This window comes from Vigna unguiculata, chromosome 5 (genome assembly GCF_004118075.2).
Source record: "Vigna unguiculata cultivar IT97K-499-35 chromosome 5, ASM411807v1, whole genome shotgun sequence".
In the NCBI taxonomy this organism is placed as follows: domain Eukaryota; kingdom Viridiplantae; phylum Streptophyta; class Magnoliopsida; order Fabales; family Fabaceae; genus Vigna; species Vigna unguiculata.
This window is the reverse complement of record NC_040283.1, coordinates 21,547,680-21,569,178: the sequence shown is the minus strand read 5'-3', so window position 1 is coordinate 21,569,178 and position 21,499 is coordinate 21,547,680. Positions and strand designations below refer to the sequence as shown.

The 21,499-nt window shown below is 30.1% G+C and overlaps 1 protein-coding gene and 1 pseudogene across 1 annotated transcript; both read right to left on the bottom strand.

Annotated features, from left to right (window-relative positions):
• Positions 1-2,782: 2,782 nt before the first annotated feature.
• LOC114184480 lies at positions 2,783-12,745 on the bottom strand (annotated as a pseudogene).
• Positions 12,746-14,915: 2,170 nt separating this feature from the next.
• Positions 14,916-16,728, bottom strand: LOC114184479. Its single transcript, XM_028071787.1, has 8 exons — positions 16,570-16,728; positions 16,251-16,434; positions 15,987-16,083; positions 15,766-15,887; positions 15,608-15,692; positions 15,391-15,463; positions 15,145-15,299; positions 14,916-15,054 (listed from the first exon to the last, which is right to left on the bottom strand). The coding sequence occupies exons 1-8, from the start codon at positions 16,726-16,728 to the stop codon at positions 14,916-14,918; spliced, it is 1,014 nt and encodes a 337-aa protein (XP_027927588.1).
• Between the last annotated feature and the right edge of the window lie 4,771 nt (positions 16,729-21,499).

The window sequence follows — 21,499 nt, the reverse complement described above, 5'->3', positions numbered from 1 at the left end:
TGAGTTAAATTTTGAAAGAGAAAATAATCATGTTTTTGAAATCATGTGTGGCCATGTTTCTTTATCGAAAAACAAAAAAAATGTCATCCTTTGTTATCCCTTTGAGCCTTAAAATAACAAATATTTTTCTTTAAATTACCTTGAACAAGGGTCATCCTCACACCGACGGTTGACATAATGTTTGCGCTTTTGTTTGACAGACAGTTCATCAATAAAAAAAATCCATCAAAACAAAAAGTTTGAAAAAGACAAAAAAAAATGATGATGATTTGGTCACATTGATGAGTGCGTATTTTTGCCCTCATTTAATGTTTAATTATGGGTATTTAATTTAATTTTTGTGCTTAAAGATTGATTTAATTGAGATTTCCTATAATTGTGTTTATTGAGCATGATATACAAAAAAATGTTATAAATCCAAGAATAAGAAATTAGCAAAATCACAAAAATCCAAGCCAAGCATTGCATGAAGACGACAAGAAAAACTTGAAAAAGTAAAGAAGTTTGGCTAAACCAAGAAGAGAGCAACAACAAAATTGGACCTTGCAGTTTTCTTTATCTTTATGATAGAAGATAATTTAGGAAAAATATATCTTTAGATATTTTATTTGATATTTTTAAATAATTATCTTATTTATCATATATCTTTAATTAATTAATTAATTTAATTATATTACATATTAATATGATCAACCAACTATATTTGTCAAATAGTCTATATCTCTCCAAATATTTTTAAAATAACTATAAAGATAAATAATATTTATCTTTGTCTTAAAACTAGTTTTTTGACCTGTGCAATGCACGAGATTATTTGTAATAATTATCATAAATTATTAAATTAGGAAAAGTTCAATAACCATTTATTATAAACAATTATATTGTAATATAACAAAGTTCAATATCCATAATTGATGAAGTACACAACTATATTGTCATATAACAAAGTTCAATGACCATAATTCATCAACATTACAAAATTATTGTTAATCTAATCACAACAAGAACCATTCACGAATACTTCAACATTTGATTCGATGAAATCATTGTCTACTTGAAAGGCAACAATATTTCCTTCTTTTAATTCATTTTCAAAACAAAATAGCCTCCAACCTTGACCAATCTTTGTTGAACTTCGTTGTTTGTTGGATATTAGTATTTTGCAATTCACTATAGTTTTAGGCCCTATAAGAAAGACGTCTTCTACCTTCACCTCCCGAATAAAGTTGGCAAATTTTGATGGCAAATCCTACATGATTAAAACGTTTATTGTTAGTATAAGTATTTCAATTTAATTATAGTAATAAGCATAATAATAAATAAGAAGGAATATACCAAGTGACTTGCTTTGCTTTGATACTTTGACAATTTCACTGAAAATATAGATCTTGTATTTTGATGAGTAATACGGTTCATAAATATTGTCCAACTTGTTGTTGTACATCCACCTTTAAACACTGTTAGGTGAAATAAAGAATTTCCCAAATACTAAAACTGGATGTGAGAATCACTTTGAATTTGATACAAATTTCTCATATTAAACCAACCTTGGGTTATCTGAATCCATGTTATAGGTAACTGTTGTGCTCATACCATTTACATCTACCAAGTGCCACTGTGGCCTAATTTGTGTGCATAACCAACAGCAAAGTGTCGATCAACAAACAAAAATGGCTACAAAATAATGAGGACACTAAATTATTTTTAAACAATAAAGACATTATCAATATTTTTTCTGCAATAACAGAATGAAAAACAAAACATATATAAGTTGTCAACAGACATATATAGCAACAAAAAATATATCTATTTATAAACAGACGTTGATAAAAATTGAATTCAGAATTAATAATTCTTTTAAAAAATAAATAGAAAACATTCTGAACATTGAAATCTGTAGATATATATTAAAGTGCAGTACATAGGTTATGAATACAGAACACTGCGAACCACATAGAACAGAAAATCTCAATGCATGGTAATATATCTAAATTTGTATTTGTGTTAAAATTGAAGACATACCTTAGAGAATATGTAGATGGTGTTGAACTTCCAAAGTATTGTTCTCTGATCTTGGGTTTGCTCCATTTCCAATTTTGTAATTGCAGAGAAATGGAGGTTCAAATGTAGTGTTGAGTGAAGGATGTGTATGAAATGGTAAAGTGAAAGTTGTGAAGGAATGGGAAAGTTTAAGTCAGAATAGAGAACATTATCACGTGCAAACAGTGACAACAAATTTAAAATTGTTATTGTTCACTGACACAAAAAGTAACAGATAAAATAAAGTATAGAAGTTACAGGTAAAGTAACAGAAAAAATATATAATGCAGATTCTTTAACATTTAGAAAATTAAAGAAATGAAATGCAATTATGTAAATTTAAATGAATGTTGTTTTTTCAGTAACACCCAAGCACATGTATATAGACATTTATTGTTCACAATACAGTAAAGCAACAAATAACAACTGAAAACCAACATATATATAACTAATAAAAGAAACAATAGTGTATTAATATATAAGTAGCATTACTGGAATTCAAAGAAGTAGCTCCTGGAAAACAAAATGATGTCCAATGCAACTATCAAAACATTTATCAATCACTATATATTATACACTACTAATCTCCATGAACTATAATGTGCACCAAAATTTGTATATCGACCTAAAAAATAAAGTAATCTGCACCAATTGTAATCTGCAAGGTAAAAAATAAATACAGTTAAATGTACAACAATTGAAAAATTGTAAGAATTATATAAAAGTAATTTGTATACCTTTATCAAAGATTTTCAAATATTTCTTTGTAAACCACATTTGTAGTTGTAGTGGTTGCTTTTCCATCTTCATCCAGAATTAAGATTTTTAGTCCTTTCTTTGATGTGACTCTAGAAATTGCTACGTACAATTGTCCATGAGTAAAAACTAGGCGAGGAAGATAAAGTCTAACTTTAGAAAGAGTTTGACCTTGGCTTTTGTTTATTGTCATCGCAAAGCATAAGGATATTGGAAATTGCCTCCTTTGAAATTTGAACGGGATGCTGGAATCAGAAGGTGTCAAGTTCATTCTTGGTATGAATATTTTGTCACCAACATTTTTGCCAGTTATTACTGTAGCAGAGATAACATTCTTTCCCAAATCATTAACTTGCAACCTTGTACCATTGCACAGACCATTTGCTTGATCAATGTTTCTTAAAAGCATAATTGGTACGCCAACTTTCAATTTAATCCAATGATTTGGAATTCCTGAACATTTAATATCATTTAGAAACTCTTGAGTAAACCACTCACCTTGAATTTCTTGATCATCATTAGATTGGCAAGGAGTGTCTGAACTTAAATAAACTTGTTCTTCACCAAGAATCAAAGATAAAATGAAGTCATTTACTTGTGCAACACTATCAATTGTAGGGTAAAGTATTGCACCATCATCAAAGAATCCAGGAGCCATGATATTTTCAATTAGACCACCATAAACAAATTTGACTAAAGAAAGTAAAGGTGTTTCACTTTCCTGAATTAGAAGATCTGTTGGTATTGAAAGGTTGGCTTCACCACTTTCATTCAAATTCATATTTCCATCTCCAATTTTAAGAATCCAATCAACAAATTCTTTTATATCTTTTGCACTTTCATTTGAAGCAGCAGTCTTTAACCTCATGTTTTGTGATAGCTTAAGAACTGTGCAATATTGCCACAAATCAGAATAGTTAATTGATGAGTTCACAATATCATACCTTGATCCCTTTCTTACTACTGGCAAGATTTGTCTAAAATCACCGCCCAAGACCACCACCTTTCCACCAAATGGTTTGTCAGCATTATGTTGATTCGTAGCTCTCATAATGTCTCTCAATGTTCTATCAAAAGCTTGAAAGCATAGCTTATTCATCATACGAGCTTCATCCCATATTATAAGTTTTGCTTCCATCAATAGTTTAGCATGAAGACTTTATTGATTGATGTTACAGGTTGATTCATCATTGATTGCTAATGGTATGCAAAAAGTAGAATGAGCAGTTTTACCTTCAAGAAGCAATAAAGATGCAATGCCACTTGAAGCTACATTAAGGGCAATCATTCCCTTTGCTCTAATAGCAGCTGACAAAAGTTTCCAGAGATATGTTTTTCCAGTACCACCATAACCATATAAGAAAAAGAAATTCCCTACCTCTGAGTTCACTGCTGTCATAATTTTGTTATAAACATGTAGTTACTCATTAGTGACAGACTACAATAGAGATTGATGTAGCTTCTCCATTTTTTCTTTATCATAATTCATTTCATCAACAATGAACCTGTTCTGAAATTTGAATGAATTTGAAAGATCAGGTTAAGGAAGGCAACTATAATCTGATAAAGCTCGCCCATTTGAATTTAGAAGTTCTTGTACTTCTAGTAAGCAAAGATTGTGTAAATCATGCTCTTGAATTTGAAAATATAAAAAATAGAATATGTAATTAATACCTAATTATGGAAAAAACAGTGTAGAATAATTCAATTTAGTACCTGGTATGTTCAAGTCTTTTCTTTTTTGATATAGGATACCATCTGCAAGTAAAGTCCAAGTTGCATCCCAAACTGATGAAGGATTATCTTGTTTCCTTTTAGAGTTATGAATATGGTGAAGTTATTTAAGAAAGCTTTTTTGAAAATTCCCACTGGACATTAAGATAGCAAGCTATCTAGATGTGAAGGTTCATTTCTCAAGCTCATGAAAGGAAGAAGAGAGTTGGATTCAAGCTTAAACTCACACAACATTAACAACACTTAAAGAACCAAAATGAAAGAAGAAACATTAAAAATGGAAAGCATAGAAGATGAAGCATGGAAGAAGCACGCCACTCATAGGGGGGGATCTAAGCCAACCAAGCCCTAGAGATGAGTGATGGTGCCGCCACTTGCAAGCAAGATAAGGCAAAGGTGAGTTCACTTCTAGGAAGGAGAGCTCACGAAAATTTAAAGGTTGAAACACAATAGTTTAGAAACAAAATGATCAACCCTTTTACAAGACAAGGAGCACCCTTTAAATAGGAGTTCATAGGGGTCCTTTAGCAAATACAAAAACATGAAAAAGGATTAACTAGCAAACCCTAAACCTAATGTGAGAGTGAGTCTTGGCCAAGTGAAGGAAGATGATTGGTGGAGGCATTCCCATGAGGATTCTAGGCCAAAAGAGGAAGGAGACCAAGTGACCTTCTAAGGCATAAACCACAAAGGCAAAAGGAGACAAGGTACATGTCTACTTTTGCTTTTGCTTTATGCTTTTTGCTTTCCTCTCTCTTCCACTTCATCCAAGTGCTCCAATCACCAAGTGCCACCTAGCCATGCTCTACTTTCTCTTAATTACCTACAAAACAAGACAAACAAGGATTAACATGTTGGTTTAAGTTAATCTAATCTTGGTCAAAGGTCAACTTTGGATCAAAGTCAACAAGTCAACCAAAATAAATCAACTAGAAACCAACTTAGGGAATTCAAACTAAAGTAATGCAAAACAAAGATAAAGGTGATGGAATAGAAGACTCCCCTCTAGACATGCTTCTAGTGATCCTTCTTGATGGAGCTTCTAAGGAGGTGGTCATGCCTTCATCACAAACAACATTTGGCTTAGTCATTGTATTCATGATTAACAAACCAACAAATAACCTTCTAAGTTGATTTCCAGATGCAAGATGGCTAACCTCTTTAATGGCATCAATGAATTCTTTGTCATCTGCCAATAATCCAAATTCTTGGCAAGCCTCTTGGTATTTGGAGAATGTTTTACCATTAATTGTCTTTATACTATCATGATCAATACAACCTTTTTATTTTGTTAGTAAGATTCTCATGTAGTAGCATTCACCTGATCCTGGAGGAACATATGTAAGTCGACCAATACTATAACCTTGCTTTCTTGGTTTCCATTATTTTTGTTGAGACATCCAAACAAACTTTGTTGGAAATTCAACATAGGTCAAGTTTCTACCTTCCTCAAATTTTTTATTAGCTTCAAACCAAGCTAGGAACATGGTGTTCATATTCTCATTCCTATGCAATACATCATCAATTCGATCATCATTTTTAAACAAAACTGGTTGTTGATCTTGTAAGTGAAAAGTTAATCGTTGAACAGCTGGCCACCTATGATGGATATCAAAACCAAAAATTCGCCAAACTGCTTCACATGTAGATAAATATCTACAATCATAGTATCTTTTTATCTCATCAACAATACGCATCTCTGTAGATTCATTCTCTTTGTCTGTAATTTTAATTGTTGCTCTATCAGGACCTTTGTTGACATATTTGAACAAATACTTGATTGAGTTGGATTTGTTGCAATATTCTATATTAACATGAGCTTGATAACGCATTAAGAGAAGAGGACTATACGGCACCACATTTGCATTACCTAATTTATGTCCATTTTTCAACACAAATAAACCATCATCTCTACGTTTATATACAGGATATCCATCTTCATCAATTGTAGTTGAATGTATAAATTTTTTAGGAAAAAATTTAGAACACCGACCTTCTTTCATACATGGCGAGTTGAATCTAGCAGCTCCGCAAGGACCATGTATCATATATGTTTGAACAACCTTTGAAAGTTTAGGATAGAGATCTGGATGAGGAAGTTCAGCAGAGATAACTTGATCTATATGCTTTGCATTTTCTAACTTGTTAGAGTCACTCAACCATAGTAATACATGAGCATGTGGCAGACCTCTCTTCTGAAATTCAACTATATACATACCTAAATTTGTAAAATAATTATTAAAGAAAACAATTGGCAGTAAGAAAAATAAATTAAGAAAATTAAAATTGTATACCTGCATTGACTTTGCCAAAGAAATTATTCTTCTTGAAATCTATCATCATTTGGTCTAATTTCATTTTAAAAACTCTACAAACTATGTCTGGCCTATCTGAAGCAGTTAATCCTCTTGATTTGACAAAATCAACAATTTCAGGCCAATTTACATTACATGTGATTGTTATAAACAAATCTGGATAGCCATACCTCTTGCAAATTGCCATAGCATCTTGGCAATTATTGAACATGTATCTCATACCACCTGTAAATGAAGCTGGAAGAACAATACGCTTACCAATGGAAGAAGGATCAGTTTCACCTTTGTTAACAGCTTCTTGTAACCCATTCAAAATATCTGAACGAATGAGTTTTTGATTATTTCGTATAAAAGACAACCTTTGGGCTTCAATCATGGTGTATGTATCCACTAAAAACTGTTGAAACAATCTACGTGAATTTACAACATTACCAAATTCAAACTTTCTATCTTGTATTCTGAAAGCAATGAATTCTCGTAAAGAAATGCGAATTCTCTTTCTACTTTGTCCATATTTTTGACAATCTCTAATTGGAATATCCTTTTGATAACCATCCTCTCCATATGGGAAAATCAAAGGATATTGAAGAGGAATGAAACTTGTGTGTGTTTCGTGTAGTCTTGTTAATTGACAAGAAACTTTCTTGACAATGATGTCCCTTCCTACTTCTAAGGTGCTCAAATCACCAACAATCAATGCTGCCACTTCATCTGCTACTGGTGTATTGTATACTCTAGGATCCTTAAAGCGATGTCTAAATAACCTCAATCCAAAATCTGATTGTTCATCGTCATGTATAAAATCTCTTACTCTTTTGAATGTTTGAGCAAGTACATTGTGTTTGTCAATCATTTTCTTCAATTCTTCGATCAATGATTTATCAAATATGGATTGCTGACTATCAGATCTGACAAATTAAAAATTAGTCAATTATATATAAAGAAACTATTTAAACATACCCAAAGTGACTAACTCTGTTGCTTGTTTCATTTTCTGTGTCATAAATATATAGTTGTGCAAATTTGGGATTTGATCCTTTTTCAAGCAATAAACTTCCAATGCGATGGTAATTTTGACCACTAAGAATAAATTGAGGAGGACCTGATCCATCGTTGATTGAGGAATGGATCTTAGCACCAATGGATGTAAATGAGAACATGTTGTTGTAACTTCTTATGTAATGTAAGAAATGCTGGCTTGTACTGTCTTCACCTTTTAACAACTTTTGAAGCAATTGTGGAGGTTTCTTCAACAATGGAAGTTGTACTTTTCCCTTTTGACAACAAAGAGAGAAATCAACTTGTTTTAATCTTTTGCATTTATCAGATATTTCTTCATACCACAGTTGAGCTTGACAATAGGGACACTCAAGTGAACACTCCCCAACATTAACATTTCCTAAGTACATAAAAAACATATATGTCAGTAATTAAATAATATTTATACTTAAATATAAAAAAACTAAAAAGTATTGTTTCACCTTGAATTTCAGCTTTTGAATACAAATCAGATTTGAAATGTCAAATTATGTTATCTGAAAGAAAAGTAAAAAACAATTTTACATAAAGAAACAGAAAGTATTTATTATTTAAAATGAACCATTATTGATTACCATCATTTTCATCTTCTTCAGAATTATTGTCAAAATCCAATATCTTCGAAATAGATCTAATAGCCTGCTCCCGAGAAGGCTGACAGAATTGTAAACCTTTAACATAGATTGAAATGAATATTAGCAAGCTCAATTTGTAACAATTAAAGAAATTAAAGTAATGAGATGAATTTTGTTTATATTATAAATTACAATGACTTTGGTTTTGTTGAACATAAAAAGGATTAACAACTTCAGAAAAAGCAGAAGAATTTAGTGAAGCATGACTAGAGCTGCTACCCACAATTTCTTTAGGTAACAGTTCTTCTGTATTAAACACATTGGTTTTGCTTCTTCCAATAGGACAATCAAATTGAACAATACCTGTAGGTACATCCACAAATTAATGAACTGAATTCTAAATATTATTGATATATATGATTTTGTAATTTTGTTCTTAATTTAATTTATCATTAAAATATAATTATACATTTGAATAACTAAAATAACTTCAATTTGAGTCTGCACAACTCAATTTAAAAAAAAATAGTAAAATATATTAAAGCACTAATATATTAAGAGAAAAGCATTAAAAAAATTAATATATTTTTCATTTGTACCTGTGTTGTTACTGTTGTTGTTTTGCAAAATTGGAGCATTGGTAGATCCAATGGATGTAGAACCATGAAATTCTAATAAGAGAGGTAGTAATAGAAAAATTTATTATGAAAGGAATTCAATTGAAGATAAGATAATAATAGATATATAAACAATTAGTATTTAATCATTTTTATTACGCTTGGTATTACTTTTTTTCTGCCAACTTCTGATTTATAATAAGTTTCCTTCTTCTTCGTGCAACTTTCCCTTATTTTAGTCAAGTTCTACAAAATGCAGTTAAAAAAAGGATTATGAAATGCATTTAAAGATGAAACGAATTAATTATTAAATGATGTCATCTAATATCAATGTGTGTTAATTGTATAATATGCATTAAAGATGAATAATGAGACTAATAAGTGTGTAGTGCTAGCATTTGTACTGAATTTGAATGAAAATTAAATTAAATACCAAACTTACCACAATATGTCAACTCGGAAAGTGGCTTTCTAATTGTAGATTGAATTCTTTTATTCTGCACGTCTGTATCTTCATTGAGCGATAAGTAGGTTTTGATAGTTGCATCTGGCGTAACATTTTCTTTCCATACTGGTAGAATAGTTAAAAAGTCAAATGAGAAAAGAATACATGTAAAATATGCAACACAAATAGAAAACTATGACACTGAAAGGTTTTACAAAATACAGATTTGTGTTAGTGCAATCAATGAATGCAGATTTGTGAATGAAATGCAGTAATAAATTTGTTGGATGAAATGTATAGTGAATGAAAAAATTATTACCACAATTTCTTAACTGAGAAAGAGGTGTAGTATTTGGAAAAGGAAATGCTTCACTTGGACTTGATTTGTCCTCATTTGTTACTGCAATCAAAATAACAAAAAAAAAATAACATAGATGAAGTAAGATTAGAATTTGCATATTTGTTTTTACGTATGAGTGTAGATTTAATTGAATTGGATGAGAAACGAATGAAATGAGCTAGAAAAAATGAAGAAACTTAAAAATGTAATGTGAGAAACATAAAAATATTGAACCTGTGGACTTCATCAAGGTATTGGAAAAATTTTGTGGGAGAATGTTCTTCCTTTTTCTTCTTCCATTTGTTGAATCCATTTTTTTGTGATAATGTTCAAAGTGTGCAGAAGTTATGCATTGTATTGGGGTATTATGGTGTTTTACAAATTCATTACATGTTGGAAATCAAATAAGATTAAGATTTAAAATTAAAAATAGAAAACTAATAACAAAAGCAATTAACAATGCACTGTGAAGAAAGTAAAGCAGAGAGGAAGAAAAAACCTATTAGTATATGTAGCCACATTTTTAGTATTCAACCAACATTCTTCCTGATGATTCAGGTACTGTCAGTACAAACTTTTGACAAAAAAGAACAAACATTTCATTGATATGGAAATATCAGAACTGAACAAATAACTCAAAATTTGGAAAAGCGTACCTTTTCAAAAAGATTTGATCTACAAAGTCCAAATTGATGATTTGCAGACAATGCAAAGCCTCATTTCAGAATGTGCATCTGTGATATATGTCCTTTTTTGGCAAGCACAAAAGTACTATACTTTGTAATAGTCAACCATTAAAGTAAACATTTGTTTCTACATTGAGTGTAACATGCAACTACTAAAGAAAGGGCAAAAGAAAATTATTTTATTGTTTTCAATTTTAAAAATGAAAAAAAATTCAAAGAAATTAAATTTAAATTAAAAAACTTGTAAGAGAGTTCAAACTGAAATGGGTTTTAATGTTTTCATGGTTACTCTATTACTAAAAAACAATTTCAATAAATTTTGAAAGAAATATTAAAATATTTTTTGTAAAGAAATTAATAAAATCTTTTGAAAATTATATTCAGTTAGTATGTCCAATTATTAGTACTGTAGAATATCAAGTTGACTTCTTTATTATTACTTCTAACCTTTTTTTAAGAAAAACAATCAAATATTTTAACATATTTGAATTCTTATTATAATCATTTAAAATTATTTTTAGTATCCGAAATGAAAAATTATTTTAGAAAATCATTACTTAAATAAATTTTGTATTACGAAAATAATTAAAATATAAAACTTGACGATAATTAAATTAGGTTAAATACTTTTAGATATGGCTTCTAATTATAAAGAAGCAACAAAAAAAGGATGCTAAAACTATTACAAACAAAATAAAACCAAAGTACTTTCAAAGTTCTTCAAAAAAACATACATAATATAAATAGTAAACTAAAAGAAAAGTGCAATATTAAAAACGACATTCTTTGTGGACGTAGACTTTGATCTTCTTTTTCATTTTTTTGTCAGCTAGAAACACAAGAATATATCCTTCTTCCAAACGATTGAATGTGCAGAAGTCCTTCCATCCCTTCCCAATCTTACTTGACTTCTTAGGTGTATTACGGAGCAGAAGTTTACATTGAACAATGAAAGTGTTGTGACGTCCCTGCAATTCCAACCTCCTCAATCTACGTTTACGAACGTAATCTGCAAAGTCAGATTGTAGGTCATGAAAAAAGAACAAAATAAGACCACAAATAAAAATATATAAAGAAAATAACATATAAAACAAAAATAATAAAATGATAAGTTCACCAGATGGCTGCCTTTGCATTGAGATTTTGACAATTTGACTCTAAATAGATGTTTTTTTCGCAACCGAATTAGGTTTGAAAGAAATTTGGCACCAGTCGATATTGTAGACATGTTGGGGAATACAGTGATGTGGAAGGTAGAATAGCCAACATATCTAAATACAATTTGATGGATATGTTGCAATTTATAAAAAAACTCTTAGGCTATACCAACCATCCGTGAGAACGGGATGATTCACATCCATATTAAAAGTTAACTGATGTTGATTCCCTTCAATATCTTCCAACTGCCAAACCGGTCCTAATTCCTCACCAAAAATAGCGAAAAATATTGGATCAACATGTCCAAACTCCTAATGAGACAAAAAACAGATAGAAAAGTCAAAAAGATGAATAAGACAAATATGAAACTGATGATGAAAGCATAAATATTAAAATCCAGGAATAAAAACATGCATGGGTGATGTAAACAAATAAAATAAGAGACATAGACGAAAAACTGATAAAAACAAAAAACAGAAAAGTAGTGAATTTGAATGGTTAATGAAAAAAGTTGACATCTTTAGAAGAAACCAATACTAAGTTAGAGTTCAAACAAAGTAAAAATATAAGTTGTCTTATGAAAGACAAAAAAGGTCGACATAGATGAGAAATGCATCAAAAACAGAACTTTTAACGGATTTCAACGATTATTGAAGAAAGATGACATTTTGATAACAAAAATGAAATGAAGTAAGATTTGGAGAATAGATTATGAAGGAAAATATAGTTTAACATACATGAAGCATGGGAAACAAACAGAAAAAAATGACCTTTGAACGATTATTGCACAAAGTTTGAATTTTTAGAAAGAAAATCGAGAATAAGTAATATTGTGTAAAAAGTGAAAAGAGAAATACATGTTTTTGAACGATTAAGATGGATGAAGAAGCAATGTGGTTTGGTCTAAACTTAAAAAAAAAAACAGCAAAGCACATATTTTTTAAAGTTTTTGTGAAGTAGACGTACCTGATTATGAACAAAATGATACGTAGTGAACCTTCCTAAAGTTTTTCTGGCAGTGACACTCAAAGAGAAATCCATGAAAGCAAGTGTAGGGGAGTGACCTTTCTTTTTCAGTGATTTTGTAAAAACATAAAACTTGATAGTAAATAAGGAAAACAGACGGTTATATAGATATGAAAAGACTTGTAATTAAAGAGAAATTAAAAAAGGTTTTTTGAAAATACAATCATATTTAATAATATTTTTAAATTAATTTTGAGAAAGTAAAAATAACTTTAAATTTTTTTTAAATAAATATACATTTTTAAATAAATAAAAACAAATAAGAATTTGAAAGAGTAATAGCAGATAAAAATAATATAATAAAATATTCGGAAAAAAGATAACTAATTAATAAAAGAATAAAAGATAATATTAAAAGTTAATATATAGATATGAAAAGACTTGTAATTAAAGAGAAATTAAAGAAGGGTTTTTCAAAATGCAATGATACTTAATAAAATTTTTAAATTAATTTTGAGAAAGTAAAAATAACTTTAAAAAAATTATAAAGAAATAAACATTTTTTTAATAAATAAAAACAAATAAGAAGTTGAAAGAGTAATAGCACATAAAAATAATATAATAAAATATTAAGATAAAAGATAACTAATTAATAAAAGAATAAAAGGTAACATTTAAATAATTGTACAATTATGATTAAGAAAATCAAAATCAACTTTTATCCTTTAAATGCAAAGTTACAAAGGTTTTTTATTTGTTAATCAATCTGTTTGATGAAGGAATAATGGTTTTGAAAACATGAAATAAATTTTATATGTTACGAAAACAATAATGTAGTTGAAAAATATACATAGATAAAAACTTAATGACTTTGATGTAGCTAGCATCATAATGTAGTTGACATTAAAAGTAATATCAAAACTTCGACATTAGGCTAGCAATATATACTAAATTTTAAAAATAACCATATACAACAAAAGGTATATAAATTTCTAGAAATCTATTTAAAAAAGGTAAACAAATAGTGAAAATAAACAATTTTTTATAACCCAAAACAAAAGGAAAAACCTATGCTGAAATTAATTAATTTAATGTAGCTAGCATGATTATGGTGTTGACAATGTCAAATTATATCAACACACTTTGATTCAGCTAGCAAATTTTGAATGTAAACATAGAGTACAAAATTAAAAACAAGCATGAAATCTATTCATAATTAAATTAAAACATAGTTGAAGTAATATTGTTTTCAAAATAATAACCTAAGACAAACACAAAATAATGGTCATGAGTACAAATACATAACAACAACAAATGTTTTTCAAAAAATAACATAATAAACATAAAAATCCAAATAAAGTCTATCACTTTTCAATCTTTATATTCTTCTTCAACATCTTCACTAGAATCTTCTTGTTTTCTTGAACCATAGATCGACTTTGTCTTTTAAGTGCTGGAACAGGTGGTTGAGTAGCCAAATCAAGATTGTCCAGATGAGATGATTCTTTGCGGGTTAACTCATGAATTTGAACATCAATTACATTTTTATTTTTCAAGGATTCTTCGGGAGGAACATGGCTTGATACTATATTGTTCAAATCATCACTTAGAGTCTCAACATCATTTGATTCTTCTGTGAATTTGATCAACAAATCCTAAAAAAAACAGATTAGCATATACAAAGCTTTACAAAATAAGTTAAATTGTAATCTTCAACTACCTCTGCAATGGAATCAGATGAGATTTGATTTGTTCGCTCATTTAATTTGCTTTCTTCTTCATTTGCAGAGTATAGATCCTAAAAATTGTATACAATATTAATAATAAAAAAATTAAAGAAAAATATAGGCTAACACGTCAAAAAAAATAAAAAAAATCTTACCAAAGACTTAATTTCAACATCAGAAAAGCTTTCAATTACTTTTTCATCCATGTAAACTTTTTTAACTCTGAATGATTGTTCAAATTTGCTATTATAATCATTCTTGCACTCAACTTTGAACAGATAGGTCTTATCAATTAGGACTTCAAACTCTTTAGGCAAGTCTCCAGCAACAGTGTTCTATTAAAAAAAGGATTAATATAAATGATGTAAATTAATGTAAAATAATTATTGTACAACAATAATGAGTAAAATAAGTGGAAATGAAGTACCCAATATAGAATAGGAAATAATTGATTGTGAATTCATTTGAAAATCAAACAAAACATTTAAGTTAAATGTCAACAATATAAGTAGAAATGATTAGATTAAAAACTTAACCTTGTCTTGCAAGTCAAGAATGCCAAAGCATGATTTCTTCAACATTGCACTTGCATCACGATCCAATACAACAAAAGTTGTAGAATCCGTAGCATCAATTACACAAAGTTTCAGTTTATACCTAAAAAAAACAATAAAGACATTATGAACATTATTAAGTTTTCTTAATATTATATTAATAAAATCATGTTCTGAATATTGAAAATATTACCTAGGTGTAACCTTAATGACATGCTTGTTACACTTTTCACAAAAAAACATTTTGGAATCAAGATAAACTACTTTGTTGCAGATACATGCTGTATACCACCAATCATCATGATCTAGCACATGTTTGATAGTAGCTTTTACTACAAAAGTACTTTCCTGTAAAATAAAGAATATCAAATTATGAACAAAAAATAAATGGTCATTAAATAAAAATATTTATGTGCAACATAAAGACAAATATTTGAACCTGCTTAAAATCTTTTAGACCTTCAATTGAACTCCTAGGATGCAGCTTAATGAAATCATCTTCTAAGCTAACTCTAGAAGAAGCACAAAGTTAGGTAAGAGCTTGAGAAGGAGATTCAGTACTATCCCACATCCTACGTTAAAAAAATATGTTATATTACAAAGATATACATATATCTATCTATAAACAAAGATATATGTTATGTATATATACTTACATTTTTTTCAACTTGGTTGCATCTTCACCATCATAGTTAAAAATTATCTTGGTATAGTTCATACAGTTTTGAATAGAAACTTTATCTACAAAAGAGAACATGTCAAAAAGATTTTTATTCATTAATACAACTGTAATAATTTGGTTTATGTTAGTTACCTTGGAAGGTCTTCACTTTGCAATAATGCAAAGCAATGACAACATGTTGATCCTCTCCAGAGGCTAGAAATGCATTTAACATATCAACATATTGACCAAATAAAGTACACTCCAGTTGCAAACTATTGAATGTTAAAAATCACATAAAAAGAGAAGCAGATGAAATACATGAACAAAAATAAAAAAACAATAAAGAAGAAAAACAAATGAAATCCGCTTACCCATCATCTTCAATAAGGATGACATTCATTTTGGTTTTCTTACTAGCTTTCTCTAGCTCCCTCTCTGTTCCAACACCAGTAAACATCCCAATGACATCTACAGAAAGAGGAAAAAGAAAGAAAAAAAATTAACAAAAATTTATACAAAAAAATGAAGAAAAATAAGTAAAACATACTTACTAACTAAGTAATCTGTGTCAAAACCAACAACTATGATTGTTGAAAAAGGGGTGTATGAAGTTGTAGTTTTCGGAACTAAGGTACTTTGCACCATATTGACCTTGGTTCCAAATTGGAAGTTGATCTTATAGGCGTGTTTTGTGGTTCTATAAGAACCACCATTACATGAAACACTAAAAGATTGGATGGTGTAAACCTTATCCTCTTTGATTTCAGACTGGAATTTGTATATCAATGTGACTCTAACAGATGCATGGATTAGTACACCCTGAAAAAACAGATTCATAAATGAAAAAATAGAAGCAGATTTAAACTTACAACAACATATTTAAACTTTTGTGTAAAAATAAAAAATTTAGGAAAAGTCAAAAAATAAAAGGCGTTTATAGTTTAAGGAAGATACCTCTTGGTCTTGAAGAACAATTTCCACGGAAAATGGAGTTTTTCCTTTTGTGTAATCTTCAACAAACCATAACCTTACAACTCTTGCAAGGATATTCCAACTCTCCTTCTCAGGGTTGAGTTCTTGTAAAGAGTGAATGTGTTTTTGGATAACAGACATGGTTGAAGGAATAAGGGAAATGAGGGAAATTAGAGTATAGTAAGGAATGAAGAAAGGTATGCAGAAATGTATTTGTAGAAAACATAAAAACATAAAATAAAAAGATTGGAAGATCATAAATACAAAACAACACCATACGCATGCTCTGGTTTTCATTTCACAAATTTAGAAACAATCGGCAAAAGCAAAAGCAGATTTTGACATGAGTAAAGATATTTACTGAAACAACACGCAGATTGTGGTTTAGGTTAAACAAATGGAGTAAAAATTGGGAAAAGTAACTGACAAAAATACGAAGATCACAGAAAAAACAAAAGCTATTTTTCACATGGCTCAATGTTGTGCAATAAAAGGAAAGATGGCAGAAAGCAGTACAAAAAGAAAACAAAAAGTAACTTTAAATGTTGGAAAAGGTTGACAAATCAACGAAAATAGGAAATAAAGATCTGATTTCAAATAAAGATGTAATTTGAACATTTGAAAGTAATGAAAAAAGTAAGAAAAATGTTGTAACGATAATGAAAAAGGAAAGAACTCAATTGATGTATGCATATCCAAAGACATAAGAATTAAATAAACCTGAAATGTTGGGGCTTCTTTTAAGTTGAGGTAGAATCAGATCAAATTTCAACAAACATTAAGAATAAAAGGTCAAATTACATCTGGCTAATATTATAAAGGAACTATCTCATGTAATTGAAAACAATAAAATATGCAATAGGTCAATAAAAATAAATTTTGAAACGGTAGTATGGACTTTCTTTGAATCAACAATAAAACAATAAAAAAAATATGTTAAAGGGATTACATTATATCAATATTATTGAGTTACATTTAAAAGTTAGTTACCATTACAAACTACTCCTTGGTCTCTGCTTACATGAATGCAATATTCATAACTAATCAACAACATATTTGCTTATGACTTCAGATGGCAACAGTTTCTGCATTCCAACAAAATTATACCTCAAATCTTGGCGTGTCTTGAAAGTTAAGGTGAATGGAAAGTAAGAGAAAATATAAAAAAGATTAAGAATAAAAAAAGATTAAGAAGTGAAGCAACTTTCTCAGTTAATAGAAACCAATAAAACATGCAATAGGCCACAAAAATATATTTTTAAAACTGTACTATGGAAGATCTTTGAATGAACGATACAACAACAAAAGAAATCAATACAACAAATTCATAAATAATTCATAAAGAATCAACAACAAATAATCTTATGACATAAGATGGCAACAATTTCTGCATTTAAAGTTGAGGGACAATAAGATCAAGCTCAAACTTCTTCATCAGACATCAGCAAATCAATAATAATGAAAGAAATATTTAATCAAAACATATGAATTAAACAATTAAACAATAAAACATATTAAAGGAATTCATTTCATTACAACATATTCTCATTAGAAGTGGAGAAAAAGAAATTTGATCAGCAACTGGAATACGTAGTGCACGTCAGGATGAAATTATCTTATTAGAGTTAATGAAGTTAGAACAAACTACATAAACCAAAAAAACAAAAACATGAGTTAGAACAACATATCAGATTGAAATGGTAGGGTTTGAGTCTACGTCCACAAAGAAGTGGAGACGGTCTTATTCAGCAGAGACATCGACAGGGTTTCAAAAAGTACAGAACCACAAAAAAAAAACTACACAAAGAAAAACATGAGTAAGAAATGAAAAATTAGGGTTTCAAAATTAAAAGTGAAGAGATCAAAGTTATTACCCAAGAGCGATGGAGAGCGTTTGAGGCGGCGTTAGAGAGATGGGCGCACAAAAGCACAAAAACAATCTACACAAACAAAACAAACCAAAAAATGAGTTAGAAGACAAAAAAATTGATGTTAACGAAGTTGGATTCACTGAGACTAAGAACAAAAAATTAGGGTTTGAGGATCGCGTTTCAGGCGGCGTAGGGTTTGATAAGGCAGAAAGGGAGAGAGTGCGATTCCAATGGAGAGGGTTTCATGCGACACAAAAGTGGAGAGGGTTTCAGTAAAGAGAATTGTGAAGATGGTTTGACACGGCAAAAATGTTGAATGAAATTGAGAAGGAAGAGAGGTAGATCGCGTTTGTGGAGGAAGAGCGAGAGAGACCGTCTGAAGCACAAAAACCATCGACACAAACAAAACAAACCAAAAAATGAGTTAGAAGCAAAAAAATTGATGTTAACGAAGTTGGAATCAATGAGATTAAGAAAAAAAATTAGGGTTTGAGGATAGCGTTTCAGGCGGGGTCAGAGAGGTAGCTAGGGTTTGAGGAGGCAGAAAGGGGGAAAGTGTGATTCGAATGGAGAGGGTTTGAATCGAGAGAATCGTGGAGATGGTTGGACACGACAAAAAGGTCGAAGGAAGTTGAGAAGGAAGGGAGGTGGATCGCGTTTGTGGAGGAAGACCGAGAGAGACCTCTGAGGCGGCAGTAGAGAGGTGGCTAGGGTTTGAGGACGCACAAAAGTGGAGAATGCGTAAAACAGGGTAGGGTTCGAGAGAGGGAAAGTGAAGAGAGGTGGAGAATGTTATTTGGTGTCGCGTTTGTGGAGGAAGAGCAAAACAGAGCGACTGAGGTGGAGGCGGAGGTAGAGAGGTGGCTAGGGTTTGAGGAAGGAGAGAAGTGGAGAGTGCGTAAACGGCTTGAGAGAGAAAGTGAAGAGAGAGAGGAAGTGAAGAGAGAGAGGAAGTCAAGAGAGAGGAAAAACGTGAGTGTGGTGAAAAGCGAGAAAGATGCCTGAAACTTCCTAAGAAGATGACACGTGTCCAAATTACCTTAAGAGGTAAAAAAATTTAAAATTCTGAAATTGAACAAATTCTGAGAAAATTACACGTGTAATTTTTTGCTTTTTGTGATTCTTTGAATTGTATTATAAATAGATATATTTGAGAGGTTTTAGCAACTGAAAACCCAGTCCAAGTCCTATATAAAGAGACCAAGGGAGAAGCAAAAAAGAAAAGAAGTCGGGACTTCAAAATTTTGGAACCCTTAGGGGGCCTAATTTCGTTTCCTTTATCTCTCTCCATTCTTCTATTTTTATTTTACTTTCGCATTCTATGGATTGCTAACTTCTTGGGTTGATTCCATTGTAATTTCATTTTGGATTCTGAGGTTAGAATGAAATAATTTCTTTGAATCACATAAAAAATAATGATTTTAAATCTATATGTATGTTGATCATATGAGTCCAAGGGTTTGTAAATTTAATTGAGACTTTACTTTGATTTTGTTTAGAAACTTTCATGTGATTGAATGAGTTTTTACCAATAATTGAGACTTTACTTTGATTAAAGGTATTTACTCTAACAAAAATTAATCGAGACTTTACTTTGATTAATTAAGATTTTTATTTGGTGAGGAGATAAAAGAATAGACATGATTAGGCATAGTAAAATTTGATTGAGACTGTATTTGGTTGAATTTATTGTGGATAATCTAAAAGTTCTCACTTTTAATTAAGGCTGTACTTTGGTTAAAAGTGAGAAGCCAATAAATTAATTGAGACTTTACATTGATTAATTTCCATATCTACAACAATAATTAATTGAGCAATAATCTTTAGATAACTGATGATGAATCTATTTTGAGAAAGCAATGGAATCAATCTATTTTCTTTACTATTGTTTTTATTTCTTTTTATCTTTTCTATTTCTTTCTTGTTTATCTTAATCCTCCTATATTTTTATTATTTTATTTGACTAACTCTTTTGTATAGTTTTTATAAGAACTAATTTGTTAGAAATCAATTCCGTGTTCGTTTGGAGACGACTTTGGGTTACTTTACCCTTTCTATTTTGTTGACTACTATCTTAGCAATAATGACGTTGCTATAGTTTAGTAGTATTAATTTGATCGCGTCAACGACCGCGTTATCACACATCAAGAAAAAACAAAACGAGAAGTGATATTTAGAGAAAAAAAACAAAGAAATGGTGAACACAAAAGAGTCAAATAAATTTTGGATGCAGCATTATTCAAAGATCTTTGTTCCAAAATACCATCACATCTTTTTTGAGTTTTTTACTATCAACATTTGCTTTCATACCCTTAGCCTTGGCCATGATACAAGCCTAATAAAGCCCACACAAATCCAAGATTGATGGTCATTACCTTTCAAAAAAAATTTATTTAGGGAAATCATTTTGACGTGCCGAAAGGTTTGTCCAAATTAAAAAAAAAAAGGAAAGAGAAAAAAGGAAAAAATAAAAATTGAAAAATATGTTTTGAGATTTGCTTTTATTGACTCAGATAGTTTTTTTATTCACATGTATCAAAAGCTCCATAAAATAAGCATGCTTAATCGGTTAGATAAGGGGCATCCTCCATCGTTGTTTCATTCTCACCTTCTTCATGAATTTCATCCTCATTTCCTACCATATCCTCCATTCTCAGCCTAAACCTTGTCTACCCTTTGTATGCAATGTCCAACCTTTTTCTTTAAAATCCAAACTGGGGAAGTTGCGTCATTTTACCATTTGTATGACCATTCATTTATCCGAAGAAAGGGCAATTTCACCTTAATTATCATGGTCACACTAGGGGCAACGTCTAAAGTCCCCACCACATTTCAACCTCTTCATGCCTTACCATAATTGGGGCGGGCCAAACACAATTTATGCGTTAATCTAGGTCCTCAAATTAGGGAAGCTTTTAAAGTCCTCATCGTTTTTCAACCTCTTCACAAATGGGACAGTGTGTCAATCCAAATCCTCAAATTAGGAAAACTTTTTAAGCCCTCATCATTTTTCAACCTCTTCATTCCTTCTCATGACTAGG

What these genes read in the sequence shown, in the direction of transcription:
- LOC114184479 (XM_028071787.1), bottom strand. Translation starts at nt 16,728, where the DNA reads ATGTCTGTTATCCAAAAACACATTCACTCTTTACAAGAACTCAACCCT. An exon ending in CAAGGTCAATATGGTGCAAA is followed by an intron (nt 16,084 to 16,250) that starts GTACCTTAGTTC and finishes CTCTTTCTGTAG; the next exon opens with ATGTCATTGGGATGTTTACT. An exon ending in GCAACCAAGTTGAAAAAAAT is followed by an intron (nt 15,464 to 15,607) that starts GTAAGTATATAT and finishes TGCTTCTTCTAG; the next exon opens with AGTTAGCTTAGAAGATGATT.